The following is a 21,948-nucleotide window of genomic DNA, read 5'->3' on the forward strand; positions in this document are numbered from 1 at the left end:
GAACAACAAGTAAAGAAGTACTTTAGAATACATAGATAATTAAGTTGTAATGTTAAGTGACTACAAGTTAAGGGATATGAAAATCATCCCAATAGTACAACCAAATCTAATGGAGTTTTAAATGTCAAAACTAAATAAGAACAAGTGGCGACAACAAGCACTAGTAGAAAAAACCCCTATCACGACGCGTTTATCGTGGCGGTTCTAATAGAAACGACGTGAAAAGCCCAATAAATTGGCGGGAACCCAAATTTTATGTATGTAGGAGGTCTATTGTGGCGGTTTATGTTAGAACCGACGTAATAACTGATACTTTTTATGGCGGTTCCAAACAGAAAACGCCACCATAAGTCAATTATGGCGGTTATATTAACAACCGACGTTAAGAATGACGCTAAAAGTTAATATAAATTACAATTTTTTGGGCTAAAAAACCGCCACTGTATGTTTTTGTGTCGGTTTTTAATTAAAACCGACAATAATATAAAAAATATAAAAAAACCCCAAAACCCATTTATAATTCTTTCGTCTTCTTCTTCATTTCCCCATACCCCAAATTAAACAACCACCCCCTCAATTCAATCATCATCAACTCCATTTTCTCACGCCGCCCTCGACAACCATCGATTTCCTCTCACGCTGATGCGACCTTGACGATGGTCAATCTCGCTCCGTGGTCGTTTAGATACAAGAGCCGACCAATGATCCACAAAATCAACTATATTGTTGTTTTTAAGCGGTTTAATCATCGATCTACCAAACTCGGTACTCTTTTGAGTTTTTCAATCATGCGTAACTTCGATCTCCAGGTATTCTCTTTTAAACTTTGAATTATTATTTTTGAACATTGTCAAAGATTAATCGGTACCAAATCTGTGTAATTGCTTTCATGGCCTCTTTATATTGTGTGGCTTCTCTACTTGTTTTACAATTTTCGCTCCACCACTGCCCTCGATCGTGTCATTAATTGTTGCTTTGCTTTTTCTTATATTTAAAGCTATAGATATATGTTTCTTTGATAGCGGAGATGGGTGAATGGCAGTATGGGAGTGGGGGATTGATTATTTTGTATCGAAGAAACATATATTTGGGGATTTTTTGTGAGTGTCTCGGCACAATGCTATAACTATTGTTAGACTGAATTGGGGATTCTGTGTTCAAATGTATTTGTTTCTCACTTTCTTATTTACTTTTCGTATTGACATCATGACGTGTAGTAGTGGAGGAAGCTGAATGATGATAGTTGAAAGTCTTTAATTGCTTATGTGAATACAATGTAGTGAGAAAACTCTGCCATTGATATCTGTAATATGAGATGGACTGTATTGGTTCCAAACTTCCAATTATTTTGTCTTGCAGTGACGAAGGTGTAGGGTGTGAGTCAACTAGAGTTTCTGTGGTCTTTTCAGAGGTTTTTCCTGGGTTGAGTGTGACATAAATCAAAACTAGCAACTTTGGTATCATATTTTAGGATTTCATATTTTCAAACTGTCATTGTATTGATACAATAAGGATTAATCCCTTGAGGCGAGGGAGTCTAGAACATAGTATACTCTGTTCATCTTTATTGTTCAAACTTGTTTTACACTTTTCATCTATAATTGCTTTTAAAACTGTCATTGTATTGATACAATAAGGTTTAATCCCTTATCCTGATATCTCATAGGCAAGTGGATTTGATGATATTCCTAGTAGTTGAGCCCTAACTTTTCCATTACGAGATTTCTAATTCTATATGGTACGGAGTAATTTATAGTATCTCATAGGTAAACAAATGATTGGGACTGAGGGAGTATCAATTATTTTACTTTGTTCATCTTTATAGTTCAAACTTGTATATTCTTTACTTTTATTCATAATCCCTACAAATCTCCTCGTCTTTATAGTTCAAGCTTGGGTTCTGGTTTTACTCACCAACTCAATTGCTATAATAACTAAACGTCTAATGTAATCTCACTTATTTGGGTGAAGGCTGATAGACTGGGTGAATGTTGATAAACTATCAACTGATGCACTAATTTTTTTATGAGAATTCTTTTGCATAATGAGTTTTAAAGCATGATACTACTTTTGAATTATGTCTTAACATTGTTCTAAACTTGTCTAGTCACTAATCACTTATGTAAACAAATTTGGATGCAGGTGACCTTCTGAGATAGAGAAACTTTTTCATCTGATGTTTAATCATTTCTTCATAAACCGAATCATAGCTAATGCATAACTCGGGTGAGTTTAGCCATCTGTATTTTGATTGAATTATCAACATCCTTTACTTAACTGAACAAATTCTAGTAAAGTTTCAGAGAGGTTGATTTCAGATACTGTTGTTAATTCTGGTTGAGTTTCAGATACTTTTCGTGAGGAACAAGCATGAGAGTTAGTATATCTATATTGGTACTTGCTTCAGTTGTGATGTAAGTTCTTTTCTTTTGTGATTCGTTCATCTGATAGTACCTCTTTGATTGATGTTGGGACGGAAAGATGATTAGCTTCTTGAAATGATTTAGGCTATAAAATTCTTGTCGCTTTTAGAAGGAGGGCTGATAATCCAGCAAATTCTCTACGGATTTATAAATGTTTGTTTGGGGCATTTATTCAGCATTACATTCCTTTGCATTTTTTATGTAGGTTGACTACTTCCATGTGTTAAGAAAAAGTGATCCTCCTTTTGTTTTTTATGCGATAATTATCAAGCAAGGACATAGTTCATTCGTATGTATAATCCTTCATTCTTTAACTTATGTTGTTCCAACACATAGTACATGCACTAGGCATTTTTTGAGAGAAGCTTGTGTAGTTTGATCTATTTGTCGGATTGTCTTAGTTCAGTTAAAACTAGTGCTCCAACTAGTGCTCGTGGGCTTGACTGTCTTCTTTCACCACATTTTCAGTTTGAATTTACTTTGAGATATCTTTTATATGGCTTTATTTTCTATTTTTAAGTTTTAGATGATGTTTTCCGAAATTTGTGTGTTATAATTATTCAGGATGGGGGTTAAATTAGCCGCTGATGTTGGTGGTTCTCACCCTTCAGCATATGGCTCTTTTGAGGATAATTTGGTGAGTAATGAACATCTCAGACTAGTATTAGCATGTCACTAGGTAAGCTCAACATATGATTTTATTGTATTTTACTTCTGTTTTCATTAGCTAGTTTGTGTATAACAGAAACCTGATCTCCTTCAACTTGTGTTCAATATTGACTCCAGATCGGGTCGATGTGTGAAGCAGGATGTAGTTTTTTTTCTTTTTAATCTTTAATTAAGAGTCTCATATTAAATCATGTTTAAAATTACATTATACATACTGACCAGTTAATCTTACATTCCTTTGCATTTTGTGTGTAGGTTGACTACTACTTCCATGTGTTGCGAAAAAGCGATCCTCCTTATGTCCCTTCTGCGATAATTATCAAGCAAGGATGTAGTTCATTCGTATGTAAATTCTTTCACTCTCTAACTTGTGTAAATTGCTGCTGATATAGTGTAAGATGATGTCAAGTATTGTTGTCTTGATATAAAATAATGTATCTAACTTGAATATTTACTAAATGGGGATAATAAGCTACACTACTCGAAGCTAAGCAACACACTAGTATACTTGTACTAGTATTAATTAAGGAAGTAACTCTATTAAGTCTTAATACACTAGTATACTAAATGGGGATAATAAGCTATATACTACTTGTTTTGCCACAGCCTGTTTTTCTAACTATTGGTTTGCTAAATGTATTATTGCAGATTCAACAATGTTAATTAACGAGATGAAAGATGTTGAAGACGCGTGGGCTATTAAATGTTTTGAGAACATGAAATGTTGATTAGTTTATTAACTAAGACACGTATGTGATTATTTATACTCTTGGATGTATAATTTTGGAACATATGCATTATTGTTATGTCGGATGATATGCAAGTTCATTGGTTGCCATTATTTGTATGCATTATTTGTTTATTTTGCTATTTAGCTTGTCAAATCTATAGATATAGATATTGCTGCCGAAAATTTTGGTAGCAATTTTTTTTTTTTTTTAAAATATCTATCTATAGTGGCGGTTCTTAAGTATGAAACGCCACTATTAGTTCATCTTTAGCGGCGGTTCTTTATTAAGAACCGACGTGATAATTACTTTTAGTGGCGGTTCTTTAACAACAACCGTCGCTTTATATAAGCCTATAATGGCGGTTTTGTCTCAAAACCGCCATTATAGGTAAGCTTTAGTGGCGGTTGTACAACCGCCACAAAGTCTAAACAACCCCGTGATATACGGCGCACCCAAAATCTGTTAAAACCGCCATAAAAAGGTCATTTATGACCGCCACTATAGGGGGTTTTTCTACTAGTGAAGGTAGACCGCTCCCAGCCCACTACTCAAATATGCGCACCTGTCGACACTGCTCCCCATATGGGCGGAAATTACCATATGGCTCATCACAGACAATCAAACCCAAGTGTTAGCCAATGATATAAATGTTCAATAATAAATGAGAGTTGCAACTAACTTACTAATTTAATGAGGTGTAAAAACATGACAAGTATCCACCAAACTGATCTCCTCCAACCGTGACCGGGACACGCCCACGACTTCACCAATACCACTAAGGTACTCGGAACATGTCCGTGGTACCGGGTCCGAGTGCGACTCGAGTCCCCTGCTAGACAACATGCCTCACCGCATGAGTCCTTCCATAACCCAAGTACTCAATGTGTACATTCCCTTGGAGTGGGAAGCTCCAAGGGAGACTTGAGCGGAAGATGGTTTCCCAACCGCCTTCCATCTCCAAAACCATCATCAACATCCCCCAACAATCTCCAATGTCAACAATTCACCAACAACAAGAACAATAACCAAACAAGTATGTCATTAAATTCATACAACATCCAATTCATGCTCATAACTTCATTAATTCATTTTCTCTTCTTTTAATTGCTTATTAACATGTTATAGTGCAAGATAATCAACACTAGAGTCATTCACCATACTTATTCTTCCCAAAATCATCATGAGACCACAATCTGTACCAAACCCTAATTATCCAAAACATGTTATAATGCAACTACTATGAAATAAATGTAATTAATGATATTAAATGGACAATTAAACACTCATAACACCATAGCTAAGTAGGAAAACCCTACCTTGAGCTTATCTCCACAATTCCACAAGTTACTCCCTAGAAATGCTCCTCAATGAAGCTTCCTACACATATTAATTATTATAATCAATACTACAATCTATTATAACAACATACTAACTTAACCCCTTGAATTCTTACAACATAATTAAGCAAGCAGTAATCTACTAACTAAATAAGGTTGTTAAGACAAAATAGAAGAGAAGAGGAAGCGTAGATCTACTTACAACAAGGAGGAAAGGCTAAGGAGGTAAGAATCTTCTTTATAAAAATTAGGGTTCTTGAGAGGATTTGATGGTGGAGAGTTTAGAGAGAAGTTGGGGAAATTTAGAGAGTGGTGAATAGTGTTTGAGAGGGGTTTTGGTGTAGGAAATCTGAAGTGATAGGGTTATAAAAGCGACATATCACCAAATATTTTCCCGTATAAAACTCACTCGACCGGCACTCGGTCGAGTGGAAGCCCACTCGATCGAGTGGAAGCCCACTCGATCGAGTGGAAGCCCACTCGATCGAGTGGAAGCCCACTCGATCGAGTGGAAGCCCACTCGATCGAGTGGAGACTCCACTCGGTCGAGTGGGTGGTCACTTAGTCGAGTGACCGACTTTCCAGGCCTTCCAGCCTACTGTATTGGAGTACTCGGTCTTCCACTCGACCGAGTGGAGCTTCACTCGGCCGAGTGGGTTCTTTATTTGGTCTAGCTATAACTTAAATAAATACGAGATATTATAATCTCCCCCCCTCAAAAGAACTTCGTCCCCGAAGTTCACTCTCGACACTAGGTATGTTATATAGCCACCAAGGTGCAAGATGGCGAGTCGGGGTAAATATAAGACTAGTGTTGACTCACAGGTGACGTTAGGTAGCGGGTAACTACATATATGAAAAGAGAAAATAGAGAAAACTTTATTAAAGGTACTTACGTAGTACGCCCTACCCCTCTAGAAACATGGTTACGACCTCGTAACCGATTCATAACTGCTCGAAAAGGTGAGGGTATTGTTCTTTCATGTTCTCCTCGGCCTCCCAAGTGACCTCCTCCACAAGGTGATTGGACCACAACACTTTCACTAAGATTGTCTCACCATGTCTTGTCTTCCTAACCTTTCGGTCTAGGATTTCTTTGGGTGTTTCTACATATGTTAGGGCATCACCGAATTCGATCATCTCCGCTTCGAGCACGTGAGAGGGCTCACTTATGTACTTGCGCAATTGAGACACGTGGAATACATTGTGAACTCGGTCCAAGGCCGGTGGAAGTGCTAAGCGATAAGCCACTTCCCCGACTCTATCCAAGATTTCATAGGGGCCAATGAACTTTTAGCTTAACTTGCCCCTTTTTCCAAATCTCATGACTCCTCTCATGGGTGAAACCTTGAGTAGTACCTTATCTCCTACCGCAAACTCTATGTCACTTCTCCTCAAGTCGGAGTAGCTCTTTACCCTATCTTGTGCGGCTCTCATCTTCTCACGGATTACACGGACTTGATCAACCACGTCTTGGATCATTTGAGGTCCCAATAGCACGGCTTCGGTGCTATCATCGCAACATATCAGGCTTTGGTATTTCCTTCCCTATAAAGCTTCAAATGGTGCCATGCCAATGCTAGCGTGGTAGCTATTGTTGTAGGAGAACTCAATCAAATGTAGCCTTTCTTCCCATGAACCTCCGAATTCTAGAACACAAGCCCTCAACATGTCTTCCAACGTTTCAATTATCCTTTCTGTTTGTCCATCCGTCGCGGGTGGAAGGCAGTACTCATTTTCAATTGAGTACCCAAGGAGCTTTGAAGCTCTTGCCAAAACCTAGAGATGAACCGCGAATCTCGATCCGAAACAATGTCTTTTAGGAATCCATGAAGCTTGGCCACATACTTTCAATATGCATTAGCTAATTCTACCTTCCTCCAAGTATCCTTCATTGGAATGAAGTGAGCCTACTTGGTTAGTCTATCCACAATAACCCAAATCATATTGTTCCATTTTTGAGTCTGCGATAAGCCCACTATAAAGTCCATGGAGATTGACTCCCATTTCCATTCCGGCGCATCCAAAGATTGCACCTTCCCTTGCGGTCTCTTGTGCTCCCCCTTTACTCTTTGGCAAGTCAAACACCTTGCCAAAATCTCCGCTACCTCCCTTTTTATTTTCGGCCACCAAAACGTTTTCTTGAGGTCCTTGTATAACTTGTCACCACCCGGGTGCACCGAATAGGGTGTGTTGTGGGCTTCATTCATAATCTTGTTCTTAAGTTCATGCTCATTCGGTACACACCACCTCCCTTTGAACCTTAGACTTCCATCCATGTGCAACTCGAATCGGGAGGGCTCTCCCTTTTCTAGTGCTCCCTTCCATTCTTGAATCTTCGTATCATTAGCTTGCCTTCTCTGGATTTCATCATATAACTCGGGCTCTAAGGTTAAATCACCCATTTTTTCCCCTTTCCGTATCACATGGATACCCATCTTGCTCACTTCTTCTTTCAACCTTTGCATTGACAAGGCGGTACACAAGGAGTTCACCGACTTCCTACTCAAGGCATCGACGACCACGTTAGCTTTCTCTTCATGGTAGAGTATTTCCATGTCATAATCCCCAATTAGCTCAATCCATCTCCTTTTCCTCATATTCCACTCCTTTTGGGTGTAGATGTACTTCAAACTTTTGTGGTCGGAAAACACCTTAAAGGTTGTTCCATATAAGTAATGCCTCCAAATTTTCAATGCAAAGACAATGGCTCCCAATTCTAAGTCATGAGTTGGGTAATTCTCCTCATGAGTCTTCAATTATCTTGATGCATAGGTTATGACCCTACCATTTTGCATAAGCACACACCCCAAGCCATTCTTTGATGCATCGGTCTAAACCTCAAAATTCTCACTTCCTTCCGGCAAGGCTAAAATCGGGGCCATGGTTAGGCGCTCCTTTAGAGTTAAGAAGGTCGTCTCACAACTCCCGTCCTACTTGAAACGGCTCTCCTTCTTCATTAGCGAGGTCATAGGTCTTGCAATCTTAGAGAAGTCTTTCACAAACCGACAATAGTACCCGGCTAGACCGAAGAAGCTTCTAACCTCCGCTACATTCTTGGGTGCTACCCACCTAGACACGGCCTCAATCTTGGTGGGATTCACAGAAACGCCTTCTTTTGATATGATATGGCCCAAGAAAGCCACCTTCTCTAGCCAAAATTCACACTTACTAAGCTTTGCATAAAGTTGGTGCTCCCTCAAAGTTTGCAATACTATCCTTAGGTGCTCCTCATGTTCCTCTTCGGTCTTGGAGTAGACCAAGATATCATCTATGAATACCACTACGAACTTATCCAAGTACGGACTAAACACCCTATTCATATGATCCATGAAAGCGACCGGTGCATTTGTTAGTCCAAACGACATTACTACAAACTCATAATGTCCATATCTTGATCTAAAAGCGGTCTTTGGGATGTCCTCATCTTTGATCTTCAATTGGTGATAGCCCGAACGTAGGTCAATCTTTGAAAACACTCCGTCTCCACTAAGTTGGTCAAACAAGTCATCAATCTTTGGTAGAGGGTATTTGTTTTTGACGGTAACATTGTTCAACTCCCTATAAACAATGCACAATCTCAACGTTCCATCCGTCTTCTTTACAAATAGAACCGGTGCTCCCCAAGGTGAAACACTCGGTCTAATGTAACCCTTTTCCGCCAATTCCCAGAGTTGTTTCTTTAATTCCTCTAGCTCCTTTGGACCCATCCAGTACGGGGCCTTAGAAATCGGTCCCGCACCTGGTCTCAAGACAACTCCAAACTCCACTTCTTTCGGTGGAGGTAATCCGGGCAATTCCTCTGGAAATACATCCTCAAATTCCCCCACCACCGGTATATCCCTAGCTTGAGGCCTCTCCACACTAGTATCCCACACGTGTCATAATATCATTGGGCACTTCTTCTTTAGGCAAGTCTTTAGGGTCATCACCGAAACTAGTTTCACCTTAGGCTTGACTAGGTAACCTTTTGTATGACACCCTAGTACTCTTAGGTCCTTTCAAAGCGATCTTATTTTGGTAGCAATCTATGTTGGCTTTGTGTTTACTTAACCAATCCATTCCTAGAATTATCTCAAACCCCTCCAAAGAAAATTCAAAAAGGTCTACCGGGAAATTTGTTTTGTGAATTAAGACGGGTACCTGTAGATACTGAGTATCTGTCGAGTCTCCAACAAACAACCGATGATTATCGGACTACAACATGCTTAGGAATCGCAGCGTTTAATCGACAGTTTTGTACAACTATACATCGGAAAACATGAAACGATTTCGAAAACAAAACATTTCAAAAGTACCTGGAGTGTTTAATGCATGACGACGGGGTCGCAATGACACTAACTAGAGTCAAACCCGACACCGGACCAAAAACCCACTCAAATTCAAATCCCGACTCCAACAACGAGTCAAACCGAGTCAAACACAAAAAACAAAACTTTTCAAGACTTCCATGTTAAGTATTTCCCGGAATGCTTCATGGTCAAGTAAAAATCATGTCATCCAAAACATAGGATAAAACAAATCTTGACTTCAATTGCGTGATAGTGACAAGACACCTCGAAGACCCGCGAATTGGCTCGCGCCTCTTCGAGCAGCCTATGCGGCCATGTCGCTCAAAACGCACACAACCACCCACTTCTCTATAAATACCCACCTTCACACACCATAACACCTTACGCGAGTGTCCACCCCATCATTTCTACCTTAAAATTCTAGACTCTACTTCTCAAGTCACAAACCGACACGTGTTTTCGACCTACCGATCGAAAACACAAGCCTTACACATTGTTTGGTACCGTCATCGTGCATTAAGTCACTTGACTGACCATCTCTACCAACTACACCATCACTAAACTTAAAACACTCTATTACATTGCTAAAACGGTTTTCAAACCGAGTTTTCCGACCAAACAAGTTAATACACTTTCATCGATTTCTCGTCTCAAGCCTAGCATGTAAGTATGAGGGTGTAAAAATCCTCTTCTATCATGTTTTTCATTTGTTTTATGACTATAACATGGTAAAACATGCATAACATGATCCAAATATGGGTTAAATGAGCCAAAACCGAATTTTGGCCGAAGACAGGGGCTGCTTGTATAGCAGCATGGCTCGCGCCTAAAGCCCCTCTCAGGCCTGAATCCAGCCGTGTTTGGTTTCATCTTCCCTTTTAATTCATTTCTTATTTGTAATCGGTTTTTACCATTTCAAATATTTCAAATCATTTTTATGATAAACTTTTAACCATAAAACATTTTCACCCTTGGTTCCTAATACCATGACGGTTAATCCATGTTCCAGTGATAATATTTGGTTAAATACATTTTAAAAGGTATTTTAAAACTTTTTATTTCATTTCTTTATTTTCAAAACAAAGACATTAGTCATAAATACAACATCATCCTTGGTTCTACATACCATATCGGATTTTAACCCGAGTACGATGATAAACATTGACTAATTACAAACAAATGAACTAAAAACAATTAGTTCATAATCATTTTCAAAACTATTCATGTCAACCTTGCAAAACCGAACCCGACATCGAATATTGTCAAAATAATGATAATTATTCAAGTCTCGTTCTTCATATCAACACAAAAGCAGTCTAAACGACCTTTTCAAATCAAGACGGGTTCAAACACCCTTTTTTCAAACCATTTTACAAACCCTTTTAATGGTCACAAGACATCCTTCCAGTCGTCTCCTGACCCACGCCTAAACAGGCCACGCATTTTCCAATTTTCAAATCAGGACAGGCCTGTTTGCATCGCCTGACGGCTCGCGCCTATATAGGCTGCCTGATGCAGACCCTGTTTCCTTCCAGCATTTGTCTAGGACAATCCCGACTTTGGTCAACCCGAATACTGGACAGATCAGATGACGAATCTGCCTATTTTACATTGTATTTGCAAAACGCCTTACTAAGACAAATAGATCACGTTATGCACCATAAACCTAATTCGGTAAATGGATGTTTAATTTCCGTCTTGCATGCAAATCAACTTTAAATCCAACTCGACATCAAATACTTGATACTTGGATTAAACAACTGACATAGAAAGATCACATGTTAGGTTCAAACTTGTGGATGCGCATTCATGCATTTACCCGTTTTATTAACTTTTGCATTTAACCAACAAAGATCTATCAGTAGAGGCCGCTACCGCGGGCGAGATTGGGTGTCCAATTAAAGGGCTTCCCAATACGTACCTTTACCTCTTACTCAGAAACTTTGGATAGAGGACGACCTTATCCAGGGCGTACGAGAGTCATTCTAGAGATAGGATGCTAAAGAGGGACGACTCCTTATCTTTAGTACCTATGTAAAACACCGCTTTTTGCCTTGGTTGACCTAGGTATAAAGTGGATTCGAACGGGTTCCAAGCATCCCACAAATTCTTGGTGACGACGTCGAACATCTCTTGCATCCTTTCGAGACCCTTGCCGAGACGAAACCGACCGATCTAAAACGATCTAGTCGAAAGCATTTTCTTACGCCGCCGAGCGTGGCTTTCAAAATACCGCTGCATGTCCACAGATCGGATGGGCGTTGCAGGTGGCTATGTCCACAGATTGGCGACTCCGCTGGGGATAACTAGGACACTTGTGTCTTTGTGATCCCTAGATGGTGAGACTCGAACGAGGTCTTGGTTGAAATGCATTAATTGATATTACGGTCATAGTCGGGTTCCTTGTCCAGGCCCACAACCTAACCTTTTTTGACCAATTGGCTCGTCTTGTCGGCGTGAGTTTTCTCATCCCCGCATTTTGAATCCCGATTGAGTCAAGCATATCGTTGACGTTACACATTTCTGTTTCGTCAAAGAGCTTTCATCACCTTCGAGCAGGAGACTAGGGCACCCTCCTTACACATTTTGTTTGGATTGGTATCCCTCTCGAAAACCGGTGTTTGATTGCTTGGTGTGTAACTCACCCTTTTAAGCCAAAACCCGTGTCAGCATTATCCATAATATAATGAAACTGCGAGTGCTTATGTGTTATGTGATCATAGTCCTTTCGTATTTTTTCAAAATCTCAAAAACACCTGTTTGCGCCGTTATAATGGCCGTTTCAAACCTCGGTCTTTCGCCGACCGTTGCATTTCAAAAACACGCCTTTCTAGGCCGTCGTAATGACGATTTCCAAAACCGGTTTTCTACAACGATTTCAACACGCCTTTTTAGGCCGTCGTAATGACGATTTTCAAACCCGGTTTTCTACAACCATTTCAAAAAGCACGCCTTTCTAGGCCGTCGTAATGACGATTTTCAAACCTGGTTTTCTACAACCATTTCAAAAAAACACCTTTTTACGCCGTTATAATCTCCGCGTCAAGACACTGATTTTAACCTGTCTCGCGCCGACACAATGTCTCTTTCAAAACCCGAGAAAGGCACACACCCCTTTTTCAAAGCATTTTCAAATCCCGAGGACCATACACCGTCCTCGAGACCTTTTCAAACCTTTCAAAACTCGATTTTCAAGACATACAATTTTGACTTTCAAAAACTGTCTTTTGAAACAGTACATTATTTTCAGAGCCGACTCAAACTCAAACCGTCTTTTGAAAACAAACTTAAGACAACTCTTCAACTGACCGACTTCTGAAGATCCCTATTCTTCGGGAGCAGTCCATAAAGCGACAAACGAATCTTTTTGAAAATCTCTATTTTCGAAAACATCAGTCCACCATTCCAATTCCGCCTCGTGTCTATCGAGTCGAAGTAAGCGTACTTATGGGTCTTTACTTATGGGTCGACTCACCCCGCGACTCGTTCAGCGGCGTCACGCCATTACGTTGGACGTGAGTCAAAGTCCGGTCAACGCCGTCACTTTATAAATCGAGTTAGCACCGAGGCACCAGACACGGTCGTCCTTGTCTTGTTGAGTCTGATCTATCTTCCCGTTCTTTGTGTTGTCTGGTTTAGTCATTAAACCGTGTCGGATTGAGATGTAATGTGAGCCGTTTTTCTGCCTCAGAGCCATGAGCCCGTCTTCGGCTTCATCAAACAACAACAATGACAACAGAGATGTTACAACTGCTCACCTAGCCAGCCTGCTCACCACTCTTAAGGTCACCCTGGACCGTGTCGAGACCCGTATCGACACCCTGGAAAACAAGGAAACCGGAGAGCACAACACTCCACCTTTGACTGAAACTGAGAAAAGGCTCAAACTTTTGGAGGAACAACTCCTAGCCCGTGGTAACAACATCCACCTTGAGAACAATCGGAGATTCGAACCCGTTGGGGATCAATTACCTGACAACTTTACCTTAACTGATGTACCCAAGTTCAAGGGAGTGGAGGACCCACTCAACCACATTCGGGCCTTCAAAGACTACATGGCCATCAAGGGGGTCAAACAAGAACTTTTCACTCGGATCTTTCCATTATTCCTTGAACCGATTCCCCGCCAATGGTACTATTCCCTTGACCCCAAGAACCTCACTACTAGGGACGAAATCGCCGTTGAATTTGCAAAATAGTATGCCGACAATGTCGAAATCCAAGCCAACACCCGCACTCTTGAGGTCCTGACTCAGAATGATAAGGAAGGGTTCACGGAATTTCTAACCCGTTGGAAGAGGGTAAGCACTCAATTGGGCAGTAAGCCGAGTGAATCAACTCTGGTGGAGAAAGTTAACAACCTCCGCCCGGTTTATGCCAACCTGCTAAGATATCAAAACATCTAAATGTTCCAGGACCTACAAATCCTCGGGACCCGCATTGAAGATGTCCACCGCAAGAGTGTCCTAGCCAAAACCACTGGTCGAGGTTATCAAGGCTCTACATCAACCGGATTTCGCCCTTTTAGAAAAACAAACAAAATTGACGAGGTTAATCTCCTTGAACCAACCACAAAGAAAACTGAGCGTCCTCACAGGGTATTCACCAACTTGGGATCAACCTATGCCAGTGCCCTAAGAAGACTCATGGACCAAGGGAAACTACAACCGATTGGGCCAACTCCGGACCCCTCCGAGGCTAAGAAAACCCGCTTCTGGAATCCCAATGCCTACTGCCAGTATCATCAGGGAAAGGGTCATGACACAGAAGCCTGCTTTAAACTAAAACACATCATCCAAGATATGATCGAGAAAGGAGAGCTACCTCTACCTCCACCAACAAAACCAAACAAGAAAACAAACCCCTTGGGAATCCATGCTATCTCTGAGGACGAGCCAACCTTGGATTGCTGGCACCTTATCCTGCCAACCGATAACGAGGTGAATGCCTTGGAGAAGGATACCCCGGACGGGATATTCGTATTCAGCGCTGCAACCATGCTCACCATGTTCCAACAGGTTGAGGAAGCCATAGCCAGTCTCTCCGAAAGGATTACTTGACTTGAGGACACTTACCAACGATTGATTTTCAACCCACCAACTTTAAACCCACCAACACCAACACCGCGCCCGAGGGAGGGTCCTCCAAACACCCAAGACTACCCTCACTAGGAAGGATTGCTCCCGCGACCATTCTGGCATGCACCCCATAATAATCAACCCCACAATAATCAACCCCATAAAAATTACCCTCACAAAAATTACCCCCACAAAAACTTCCATCACAAAAACCATCCACCGAGGAATGTCCCTCCAAGGCACCCTCGAGATCCCGAAATCAACGGTATCGGGAGAGACGACGCGAAGGATGTCTACATGGTCCCAGAAAAGGGCATACAAGCGAAAGAGATCAGACATTTTACCCGGTCCGGACGCCCCTACCAAAACCCGAACAATTCAACAGTCGTTCCAACGAATGACCAAGTTGTCCCGGACGTGGAAACTTAACCTAAGGTTCCCGAAAACTCGATCCTTAAACAACTGCAAAAAGCAAAGGCCGAGGTTTCAATTTCACAACTGATTGCTACATCCTTCGAACATCGGCAAGCTTTACTACAAGCCTTGGGAAAGCTGACAGTTCCCTTTACCTCCTCTCCTGAAGAAGTAGTGACTGATGTGACCATAATTAGCGCATATTTAGCCCCCGAATTAGCCTCGTTCCCATACTTTTTAGTGCATATTTGGGTCATTTATTATCTTTAGTTCTTTGTTTTGCATATTCTTTGAGATTTTGATCCCTTGGTAGGAAAGGAGTAAGAATCTTGCATTTTCATGGCAAAACGAGACTAAATTGATCGAATCCAATGACCAAGCATCAAGGAGAGACAAGATTAGAAGGCCTTTGTACATATTATAGTAGATGAGCAATGTTGAGAAAGGATCTTTGAGTCCCCAAGGAAATCCCCAAGGAATTTATGAAGAAAAGGGAAGAAAAGAAGAAGAAATGTTGCTGAGGCACAATCCGAGCGGATTGTCCACAATCCGTCCGTCCTCCTCAAGCACAATCCGTGCGTTTTCTCCTTAAGACGCCCGGGCTTACAGCCACCAGAATCCGCCCGGATTCACCTGAAGACGCCCGTGTTCCACCGCCAGAATCCGCCCGTCCCGACTCCAAAACGCACGGATTCCTGTACAGCACAATTTCGTCTTCTCCAAGCTACAAAGAAAGAAGCCCTTCCTTCGAAAAATACCGGCTCCTCCTTGCTAAATCTAAAAAGTGTAATTACTAGTTTAGCCCTTAGTTAACCCTAATGCATCCACCTAATTTCCACTATAAATACCCCATTAGTCTAATTAGAAGAGCAATGTTCTTCTTATCAATTCTTAGAGTAGTTAATATCAATCAAATCTCTCTTTAGTTTTGTAATCAACAATTAGTAAAGTTTTAATACAAGTTTTATTTCCTTAATCTCTCTTTTGTTCATCCTTTATTTTGGGTAATTGGAGATTATTTGGGTTATTATTGGGAGATTGACAACCTCTCAATCAAGCATCAAGTACTTCTTTTATCTTTGCTTTATTATTGGAATCATTAGTAGGTATAATCCTCTTAATCCCTTTTTAATTATTGTTAATTACTTTCATTTGTTCATCATGTTTCATTTTATTGGTATGATTGACAACCTTGCTAGCATGATCAACATGATAATGAGTGAGTAGTCTCCTAGCTAGGGTTAATGGGTAATTAGGGGAAACCAACATGGGGAATGATTCATGCTTAAATTAATATGCTTTCATGGTTTATTTGCTTGCTTGTTTTGATCTCAACTCATGCACATGTTATGTTTGATGAAATGCGAGCCTATGAATCCTTGCATTTTTTACCCATCACCTATCTTTTCAATGAGACTTGTAAGACATAAACCAACTCGAGTCTCATTAGACCATGCATGTTGTTGAGTAGGGAAGATTAAGTCGACTTGTAGGTGTTGTACAATCTAATCGATTCGGCTCCAGGACCCAAACTTTCCTAGGATTGTAAGATATAACCCAACTCAATCCATCACAACAATAATTGCTTGCTTATAATTTGAGAACATGTTTGTATGATCAATTCCCATGAATCCCCTATGACCCCATGACACCCTAGTGCTTTTTATCAATTGTTTACAACCCTTTTAATTCATCTTGCTTGTTTATTTCCATTGCTATTTTAGTTTAGTGACCTTCTACATCAACCCAAATTGTGACACCCCTAAGACACCACTAGTTTCAATAGAAATCTCATCTCAATTCCCGTCCCTTGGGATCCGACCTTTACTTGCCTCTTTACTAATTGTAGAGTTGTTTGTGAAGCTATAAATTGTGTTTTGATTCGGACGTGACCCAACGACCACATCTATTTAATTGTGAACACGAAACGGACCGATCAAAAAAATGGCGCCGTTGCCGGGGACGGTGTTAACTTGATTTAGATTTTCTTACATTGTTATTAGTTGTGTCTTTCTTTGCCTTGGGGAAGTAAGAATCCTCAAGGTTTGTTCTAATTGTTTTCAAGTTGTTTGATATTTTGCATGTCTAGAAGGTCACAAGGTGATTTGTTACCTTTTGATCGAGAAATTGAAAGAACTTTGACAAACAATAGGACATTTGCTAGGAGGAATTTGAGAGGTATTAGTGAGGTTGTTCAACCAACTATTGAGTTCATCAACCCTTTTGCAAGAGAAGGTGAGGAGAGCCCATTACAAAATACCCCACAAAATCAACCTACAATGCCTAAGTTTTCGTCACATTCCGTACCCACCGAGGAGAACCTACCCAATGGTACTCCCACACCACAACATCTAACCGGAAATTTTATTGCCAAATCCGCCTTTATCCAATTAGTCGAAAGGAGCCAATTTGGGGGGATGCCTAGTGAGGACCCTCATTCTCATATGGAAACCTTTTGTGACTATTGTGATGCGATTTCTCAAACCGGTGTGACTCAAGACCAAATTCGATGGGTCTTATTTCCTTTTTCTCTAATCGGCACCGCGAAACAATGGTTGAAGGGCCTTGATAAGGCCACTCTCGGAATTGATTCTTGGAAGAAGTTGGCTCTAGCTTTCTACAAAAAATTCTACCTGCCGGAAAAGACTAACATGCTAAGAGCTCAAATTACGGGTTTTAAGGAAAGGGATAAAGAATCTTTGTATGAAGCTTAGGAGCGGTTCAAGGGAATTTGTCGCTCATGTCCTCACCATGGACTTAGCGAATGGTTCTTGGTACAACATTTTTGGAACGGTCTATATGAAGATTCAAGGAACATTCTCAACATGGGATCAAATGGAATGTTCACCAAAGTTGATGACAATCAAACATGGAACAAGATTGAGGAAATGGCGGTCCATAACTCACAATATAGTCGACCTCGCAAGGCTACTAGAGGAGGAAAGCATGAAGTGGACTCCGTTACTCAATTGGGTGCTCAACTTAGTGCTCACATTGACACAATCAATTTGAAGTTTGGAAAAGCTATGGCTAGACTTGAAGAAGTCTCAAAATCACCAAAGCATCATGTTAATGCCATGACGGCATCCTCATCAATCCCAAGTGGGATATGTGAGAATTGTGGAACTTTGGGACATGATCAAAGTGAATGTAGGGGAACAAATGAACAAGTAAATGCTTTCCAAGTATACAAGAGTGGTACCCCTTATTCCAATTATTACAATGAAAACACCAAGTTTCATCCAAATCTCTCATATAAAAGCCAAAATGTTCAAAACCCTCAAACAACATACACCCCACCTCCCATGAGAAACCAAAATCAAAGACCCTTTTACAATCAAAACCAAGGTTACCAAAATCAAAATCCATACAATCACCAAAATGACCAAGGTTTTGATGTTCAAAAAGTGGTCCTCCAAATGCAAAAGAATCAACAAGAATTTTTCACTCAAATGCAAAAAGATAGTCAAGCAAAGGAAACCACCATCAACAACATCCTAGCTCACACCAAGATGTTGGAAACACAATTGACTCAACTAGCATCTTCAAGCGCACAAAGACAAAAGGGGAAATTATCACCTCAAAGTAATCCCCCAAGACATGAAACGGTTAGTGCCATTCACTTGAGAAGTGGTACAAGGTATGAAGCACCGAAGAAGCAAGTTGAGAATGAAGTTGTGGAAGCTAGTGATAAAGAAGAAATTGTGCAAAACTCCAAAGATGGAGAATCATCAAAAGAAGAAATTTCAAAGAAAAATGAAGACAAGGTCAAGGAGAAGGAGCCCATTGTGATTAGACTTCATTTTCCAAGTCGTCAAGCCAAGCCCAAATTTGATGACCAACTTGGAAAGTTTATGGAAATTGTGAAGAATTTGGAAGTCTCGATTCCTTTCACGGAATTAATCAATCACGTGTCGGCCTATGCGAAATACATGAAAGACATCCTCACAAAGAAGAAGTCGATCCGGAAACTTGAGACTATCGCCTTCACTAAGGTGAGTAGTGCAATACTTCAAGGGAGTTCACCTCCAAAACTAAAGGATCCGGGAAGCTTCTCAATACCGTGTACCATTGGCGACACCACGATCAACAAAGCCTTATGTGATCTAGGGGCTAGTGTGAGTGTTATGCCGTACTCGGTAAGTAAAAGGTTGGGGATGGGAGAGCTTAAACGCACCAATATCACACTCCAAATGGCCGATAGATCGACGAAGACACCATTAGGGATATGGGAAGATGTCCCCGTAAGAATTGGGAAGTTTTTCATCCCGGTGGACTTTGTCATTGTTGATATGGAGGAAGATTCCAACATTCCAATTATTCTAGGAAGATCTTTCCTACACACCGCGGGTGCGGTGATTGATGTGAAACATGGTGAGCTCACTCTAGAAGTGGGAGATGAGAGTATTACTTTTAATCTTGACAAGACCATGAGAGCTCCTCGTTTGCATGAACCGTGTTTCATGATTGATCATTATAGCCGGAAGGATGAAAGGAAGAAGTCGGAACTCCAATGGAAGAAGAAAATTGAAGATGCTCCATTCAAAGTGCAAGTGAATTGTGATAAGGAGAGCTTGTAAAGCTCACCAAAATCAAGCAATGAAGAGGATGGCCTCATTGGCCAAGAGAAGAAATTGGAAGAGTTGTCTCCATCAAATCAAGAGATTTTCAATGATCAACTTAATGAAGTTTGTGGTCTTTGGGACGGCGAATTTGAAGGGATTTTTAATCCCTACATTGGTAATGCCATCGATCAAGACCGACAACAAGGGCCAAGGTCTATTGAAGACCTCTACCATGATAATGAACAAGCTTTTGATTATTTCTTCAAGATGTTGAGCAACATCAACAACACCTTGAACATGCCCCCTTGACATCTCATCAAGAATGAGAGTTTGGTGGAGTCCTCCCTAAACCACCATTTGTAAATATTTCTAACTCCCTAACTCGCATTTCAATTCTTGTATTGCAATTTTTGTCATCTTTGGATTTTTTATACTTTGATCAAGATAATTATCATGTTTGAGAGAAGTGAGGGAGGGATTAATAATTTCAATTAATGTGTAGTGCTTTAGCTTAGTGTGGGGATGGCAATTGCCTAGGCTATCTGTAACACCCCACGGTAATTGAAGAGGTCCAGTGATAGGCTTAAATGACTAGTGCTTAAAGGGATTGGAAGTACTACTCATATCAACAAAGTGCACTTTCTTTTATGGTCATCCATGTGAAAGAACTCCAAAGTTAAGCGTGCTTGACTGGGAGTAGTCTTAGGATGGGTGACCTCCTGGGAAGGTTTCCGGGATGCGCATGAGTGAGGACAAAATGCGCTGTAAAGGACCCGTGTTGATCTGTGGGCCATGTACACAGCCTGGTGAGCTATCATAAGTAACCGCTCCCGACCCGGTTTGGGCCGGGGTGTTACACTATCCATGCCATAGTAGTGCCCCCACAATGAAGAACACAAGATATGAAGAATGGAAGAATGACAAGGGATATGCATTGTACACGGATGGAACTGAATCCGGGTACAAAGGGGTCGAATCCGAGCGGATTCAGGAGAATCCGCCCGTCTTCAGACAATCCGGCCGTGTTGGGTAGAAGACGCACGTCCCTCTGAGCTAAACTTTTGAAATATTTTTGACTGTAGGCGAATCCGGGCGTCCTGAATTCAAATCCGCCCGTCTTCAAAAAACCGCCCGTCCTGAAAGGAAGACGCCCGTCTTCTTGGCTGAGGAAAACAAGAAAAATTCCTGGACTGAAATCCGCCCGTCTTCTGTATAATCCGCCCGTCCCGTGTCTGCGAATCCGAGCGTCTTCACTGAAAGACGCCCGTCTTTAGGCGAGTTTTTCCCAACCCAGAAAAGGCAGAATCCGCCCGTTCCGAGCTGAAACCGCACGGATTGCCCCTGCAGTTCGAATTTTTTGGGCTTTATAAAACCCCTCCCACATTCATTTCTTCATTCCTTCATTCATAACACTACTCAAAACCCTCAAAACCCTCATCCACAAAATTCCTCAACTACATTCACCAAAATCAAATCAAAACATCCTTTTAATAACAAATCAATCACTCCTTTTTCAATAAAAATCAAAACCAAGCACAAAATCTTCAACCTTTGAGTCGATTTTTGAATTCATAAAGGCAAAGCCTTTCATCTTTAAATCGATTTGGGTACACTACAAATTGAAGATTTTTCACTCTTTCTTGGTTAATTCATCAATGGCAAGGACTAAGGGAGCAACAAAGGCAACAAAGGCAAAGGCACCAAAGGCAAAGACACTTTCATTAAGGCAAAAGGCTCTTCAAGCAAAAAAAGCATTGGCTATGGTGGTAGCAAACCCAAACTTGGAAGTGCAACAACAACAACAACCTCCCATGGGTGCAACAACATCTACTACTCCGGAAATTGATCAACTTGCAAACTATCCGGAGGTAACTTTTATTTCCAAAACCCATAGGGACACTTTTGCTAAGTTTGCTAGAAAATCATTTCAATCCAACAAGTTTATTTGTGAAGATACCTTAAATAAGTTGGGTGTCCTTGAGCAAACTAGAGCCTTTTTCAAAGCCATGGGGTTGGAGAAATTGTTTGAATCAAAAGAATTGACATACCCCTCCCTTACCTTGGAATTTTTGAGTTCTTTGAAAGTTAACAAGGTTGAGACTATGGAGAACCTCGAGTTTCGTCTAGCTAATGTTAGTAGGCGCATCTCCTTTAAGGAATTGGGTGAAGCTTTGGGTCTTAGTGATGAACCGAGTTATTTTAAGAATGTTGGCAAATATGACCCCGACCCTCTTTGGGAGGCGATTTCCGGAAGGAAATTTGAGGACTTTCATGCGAGTCATGCTCTTTTAGTCCACCATCCGGGCATAAGAGTATGGCACAAGGTCATAGGAAACACCATCACTGCAAGGAAAGATACCAACCATTTCACCAAACTTGATTTTGTTCTTCTTGAGTCGGCTTTGAACATTGGAAGAGTACACACCAAGCCTTTCAACT

At 40.9% G+C, this 21,948-nt stretch overlaps 2 protein-coding genes and 1 non-coding gene across 15 annotated transcripts; 1 reads left to right on the plus strand and 2 right to left on the minus strand.

Moving 5' to 3' along the window:
* The first annotated feature begins 515 nt into the window (after positions 1 to 515).
* LOC141623958 (E3 ubiquitin-protein ligase RKP-like) lies at positions 516 to 3,930 on the plus strand. 13 transcript variants are annotated; one of them, XM_074440120.1, is made up of 6 exons: positions 516 to 809; positions 2,143 to 2,226; positions 2,349 to 2,712; positions 2,988 to 3,060; positions 3,348 to 3,438; positions 3,741 to 3,930. In XM_074440120.1, the coding sequence occupies exons 4-6, from the start codon at positions 2,989 to 2,991 to the stop codon at positions 3,818 to 3,820; spliced, it is 243 nt and encodes an 80-aa protein (XP_074296221.1). In that variant the 5' UTR covers positions 516 to 809; positions 2,143 to 2,226; positions 2,349 to 2,712; position 2,988; the 3' UTR covers positions 3,821 to 3,930. The 13 variants fall into 13 exon arrangements, 4 of the variants coding, with proteins under 4 accessions (XP_074296221.1, XP_074296222.1, XP_074296220.1 ...); XM_074440121.1 differs by having other exon boundaries at positions 2,349 to 2,414; positions 2,629 to 3,060; XM_074440119.1 differs by having other exon boundaries at positions 2,349 to 2,414.
* A 2,175-nt stretch (positions 3,931 to 6,105) lies between these two features.
* On the minus strand, positions 6,106 to 9,222 carry LOC141620041 (uncharacterized). The gene is made up of 4 exons (XM_074437015.1): positions 9,128 to 9,222; positions 8,442 to 9,024; positions 7,423 to 7,814; positions 6,106 to 6,421 (listed from the first exon to the last, which is right to left on the minus strand). The coding sequence occupies exons 1-4, from the start codon at positions 9,220 to 9,222 to the stop codon at positions 6,106 to 6,108; spliced, it is 1,386 nt and encodes a 461-aa protein (XP_074293116.1).
* Positions 9,223 to 17,595: 8,373 nt separating this feature from the next.
* Positions 17,596 to 17,702, minus strand: LOC141624721 (small nucleolar RNA R71). The gene has a single exon (XR_012534527.1). It is a non-coding gene; the product is annotated as a small nucleolar RNA R71 (small nucleolar RNA).
* Between the last annotated feature and the right edge of the window lie 4,246 nt (positions 17,703 to 21,948).

The sequence above is a fragment of the Silene latifolia genome, chromosome X (genome assembly GCF_048544455.1).
Source record: "Silene latifolia isolate original U9 population chromosome X, ASM4854445v1, whole genome shotgun sequence".
NCBI lineage: Eukaryota > Viridiplantae > Streptophyta > Magnoliopsida > Caryophyllales > Caryophyllaceae > Silene > Silene latifolia.

What these genes read in the sequence shown, in the direction of transcription:
- LOC141623958 (XM_074440119.1), top strand. Translation starts at nt 2,371, where the DNA reads ATGAGAGTTAGTATATCTATATTGGTACTTGCTTCAGTTGTGAT. An exon ending in GTACTTGCTTCAGTTGTGAT is followed by an intron (nt 2,415 to 2,987) that starts GTAAGTTCTTTT and finishes ATAATTATTCAG; the next exon opens with GATGGGGGTTAAATTAGCCG. An exon ending in GCTCTTTTGAGGATAATTTG is followed by an intron (nt 3,061 to 3,347) that starts GTGAGTAATGAA and finishes TTTTGTGTGTAG; the next exon opens with GTTGACTACTACTTCCATGT.
- LOC141620041 (XM_074437015.1), bottom strand. Translation starts at nt 9,222, where the DNA reads ATGGATTGGTTAAGTAAACACAAAGCCAACATAGATTGCTACCAAAAT. An exon ending in ACTAGGGTGTCATACAAAAG is followed by an intron (nt 9,025 to 9,127) that starts GTTACCTAGTCA and finishes GTGGGATACTAG; the next exon opens with TGTGGAGAGGCCTCAAGCTA. An exon ending in CACATGGATGGAAGTCTAAG is followed by an intron (nt 6,422 to 7,422) that starts GTTCAAAGGGAG and finishes AATCTTGGATAG; the next exon opens with AGTCGGGGAAGTGGCTTATC.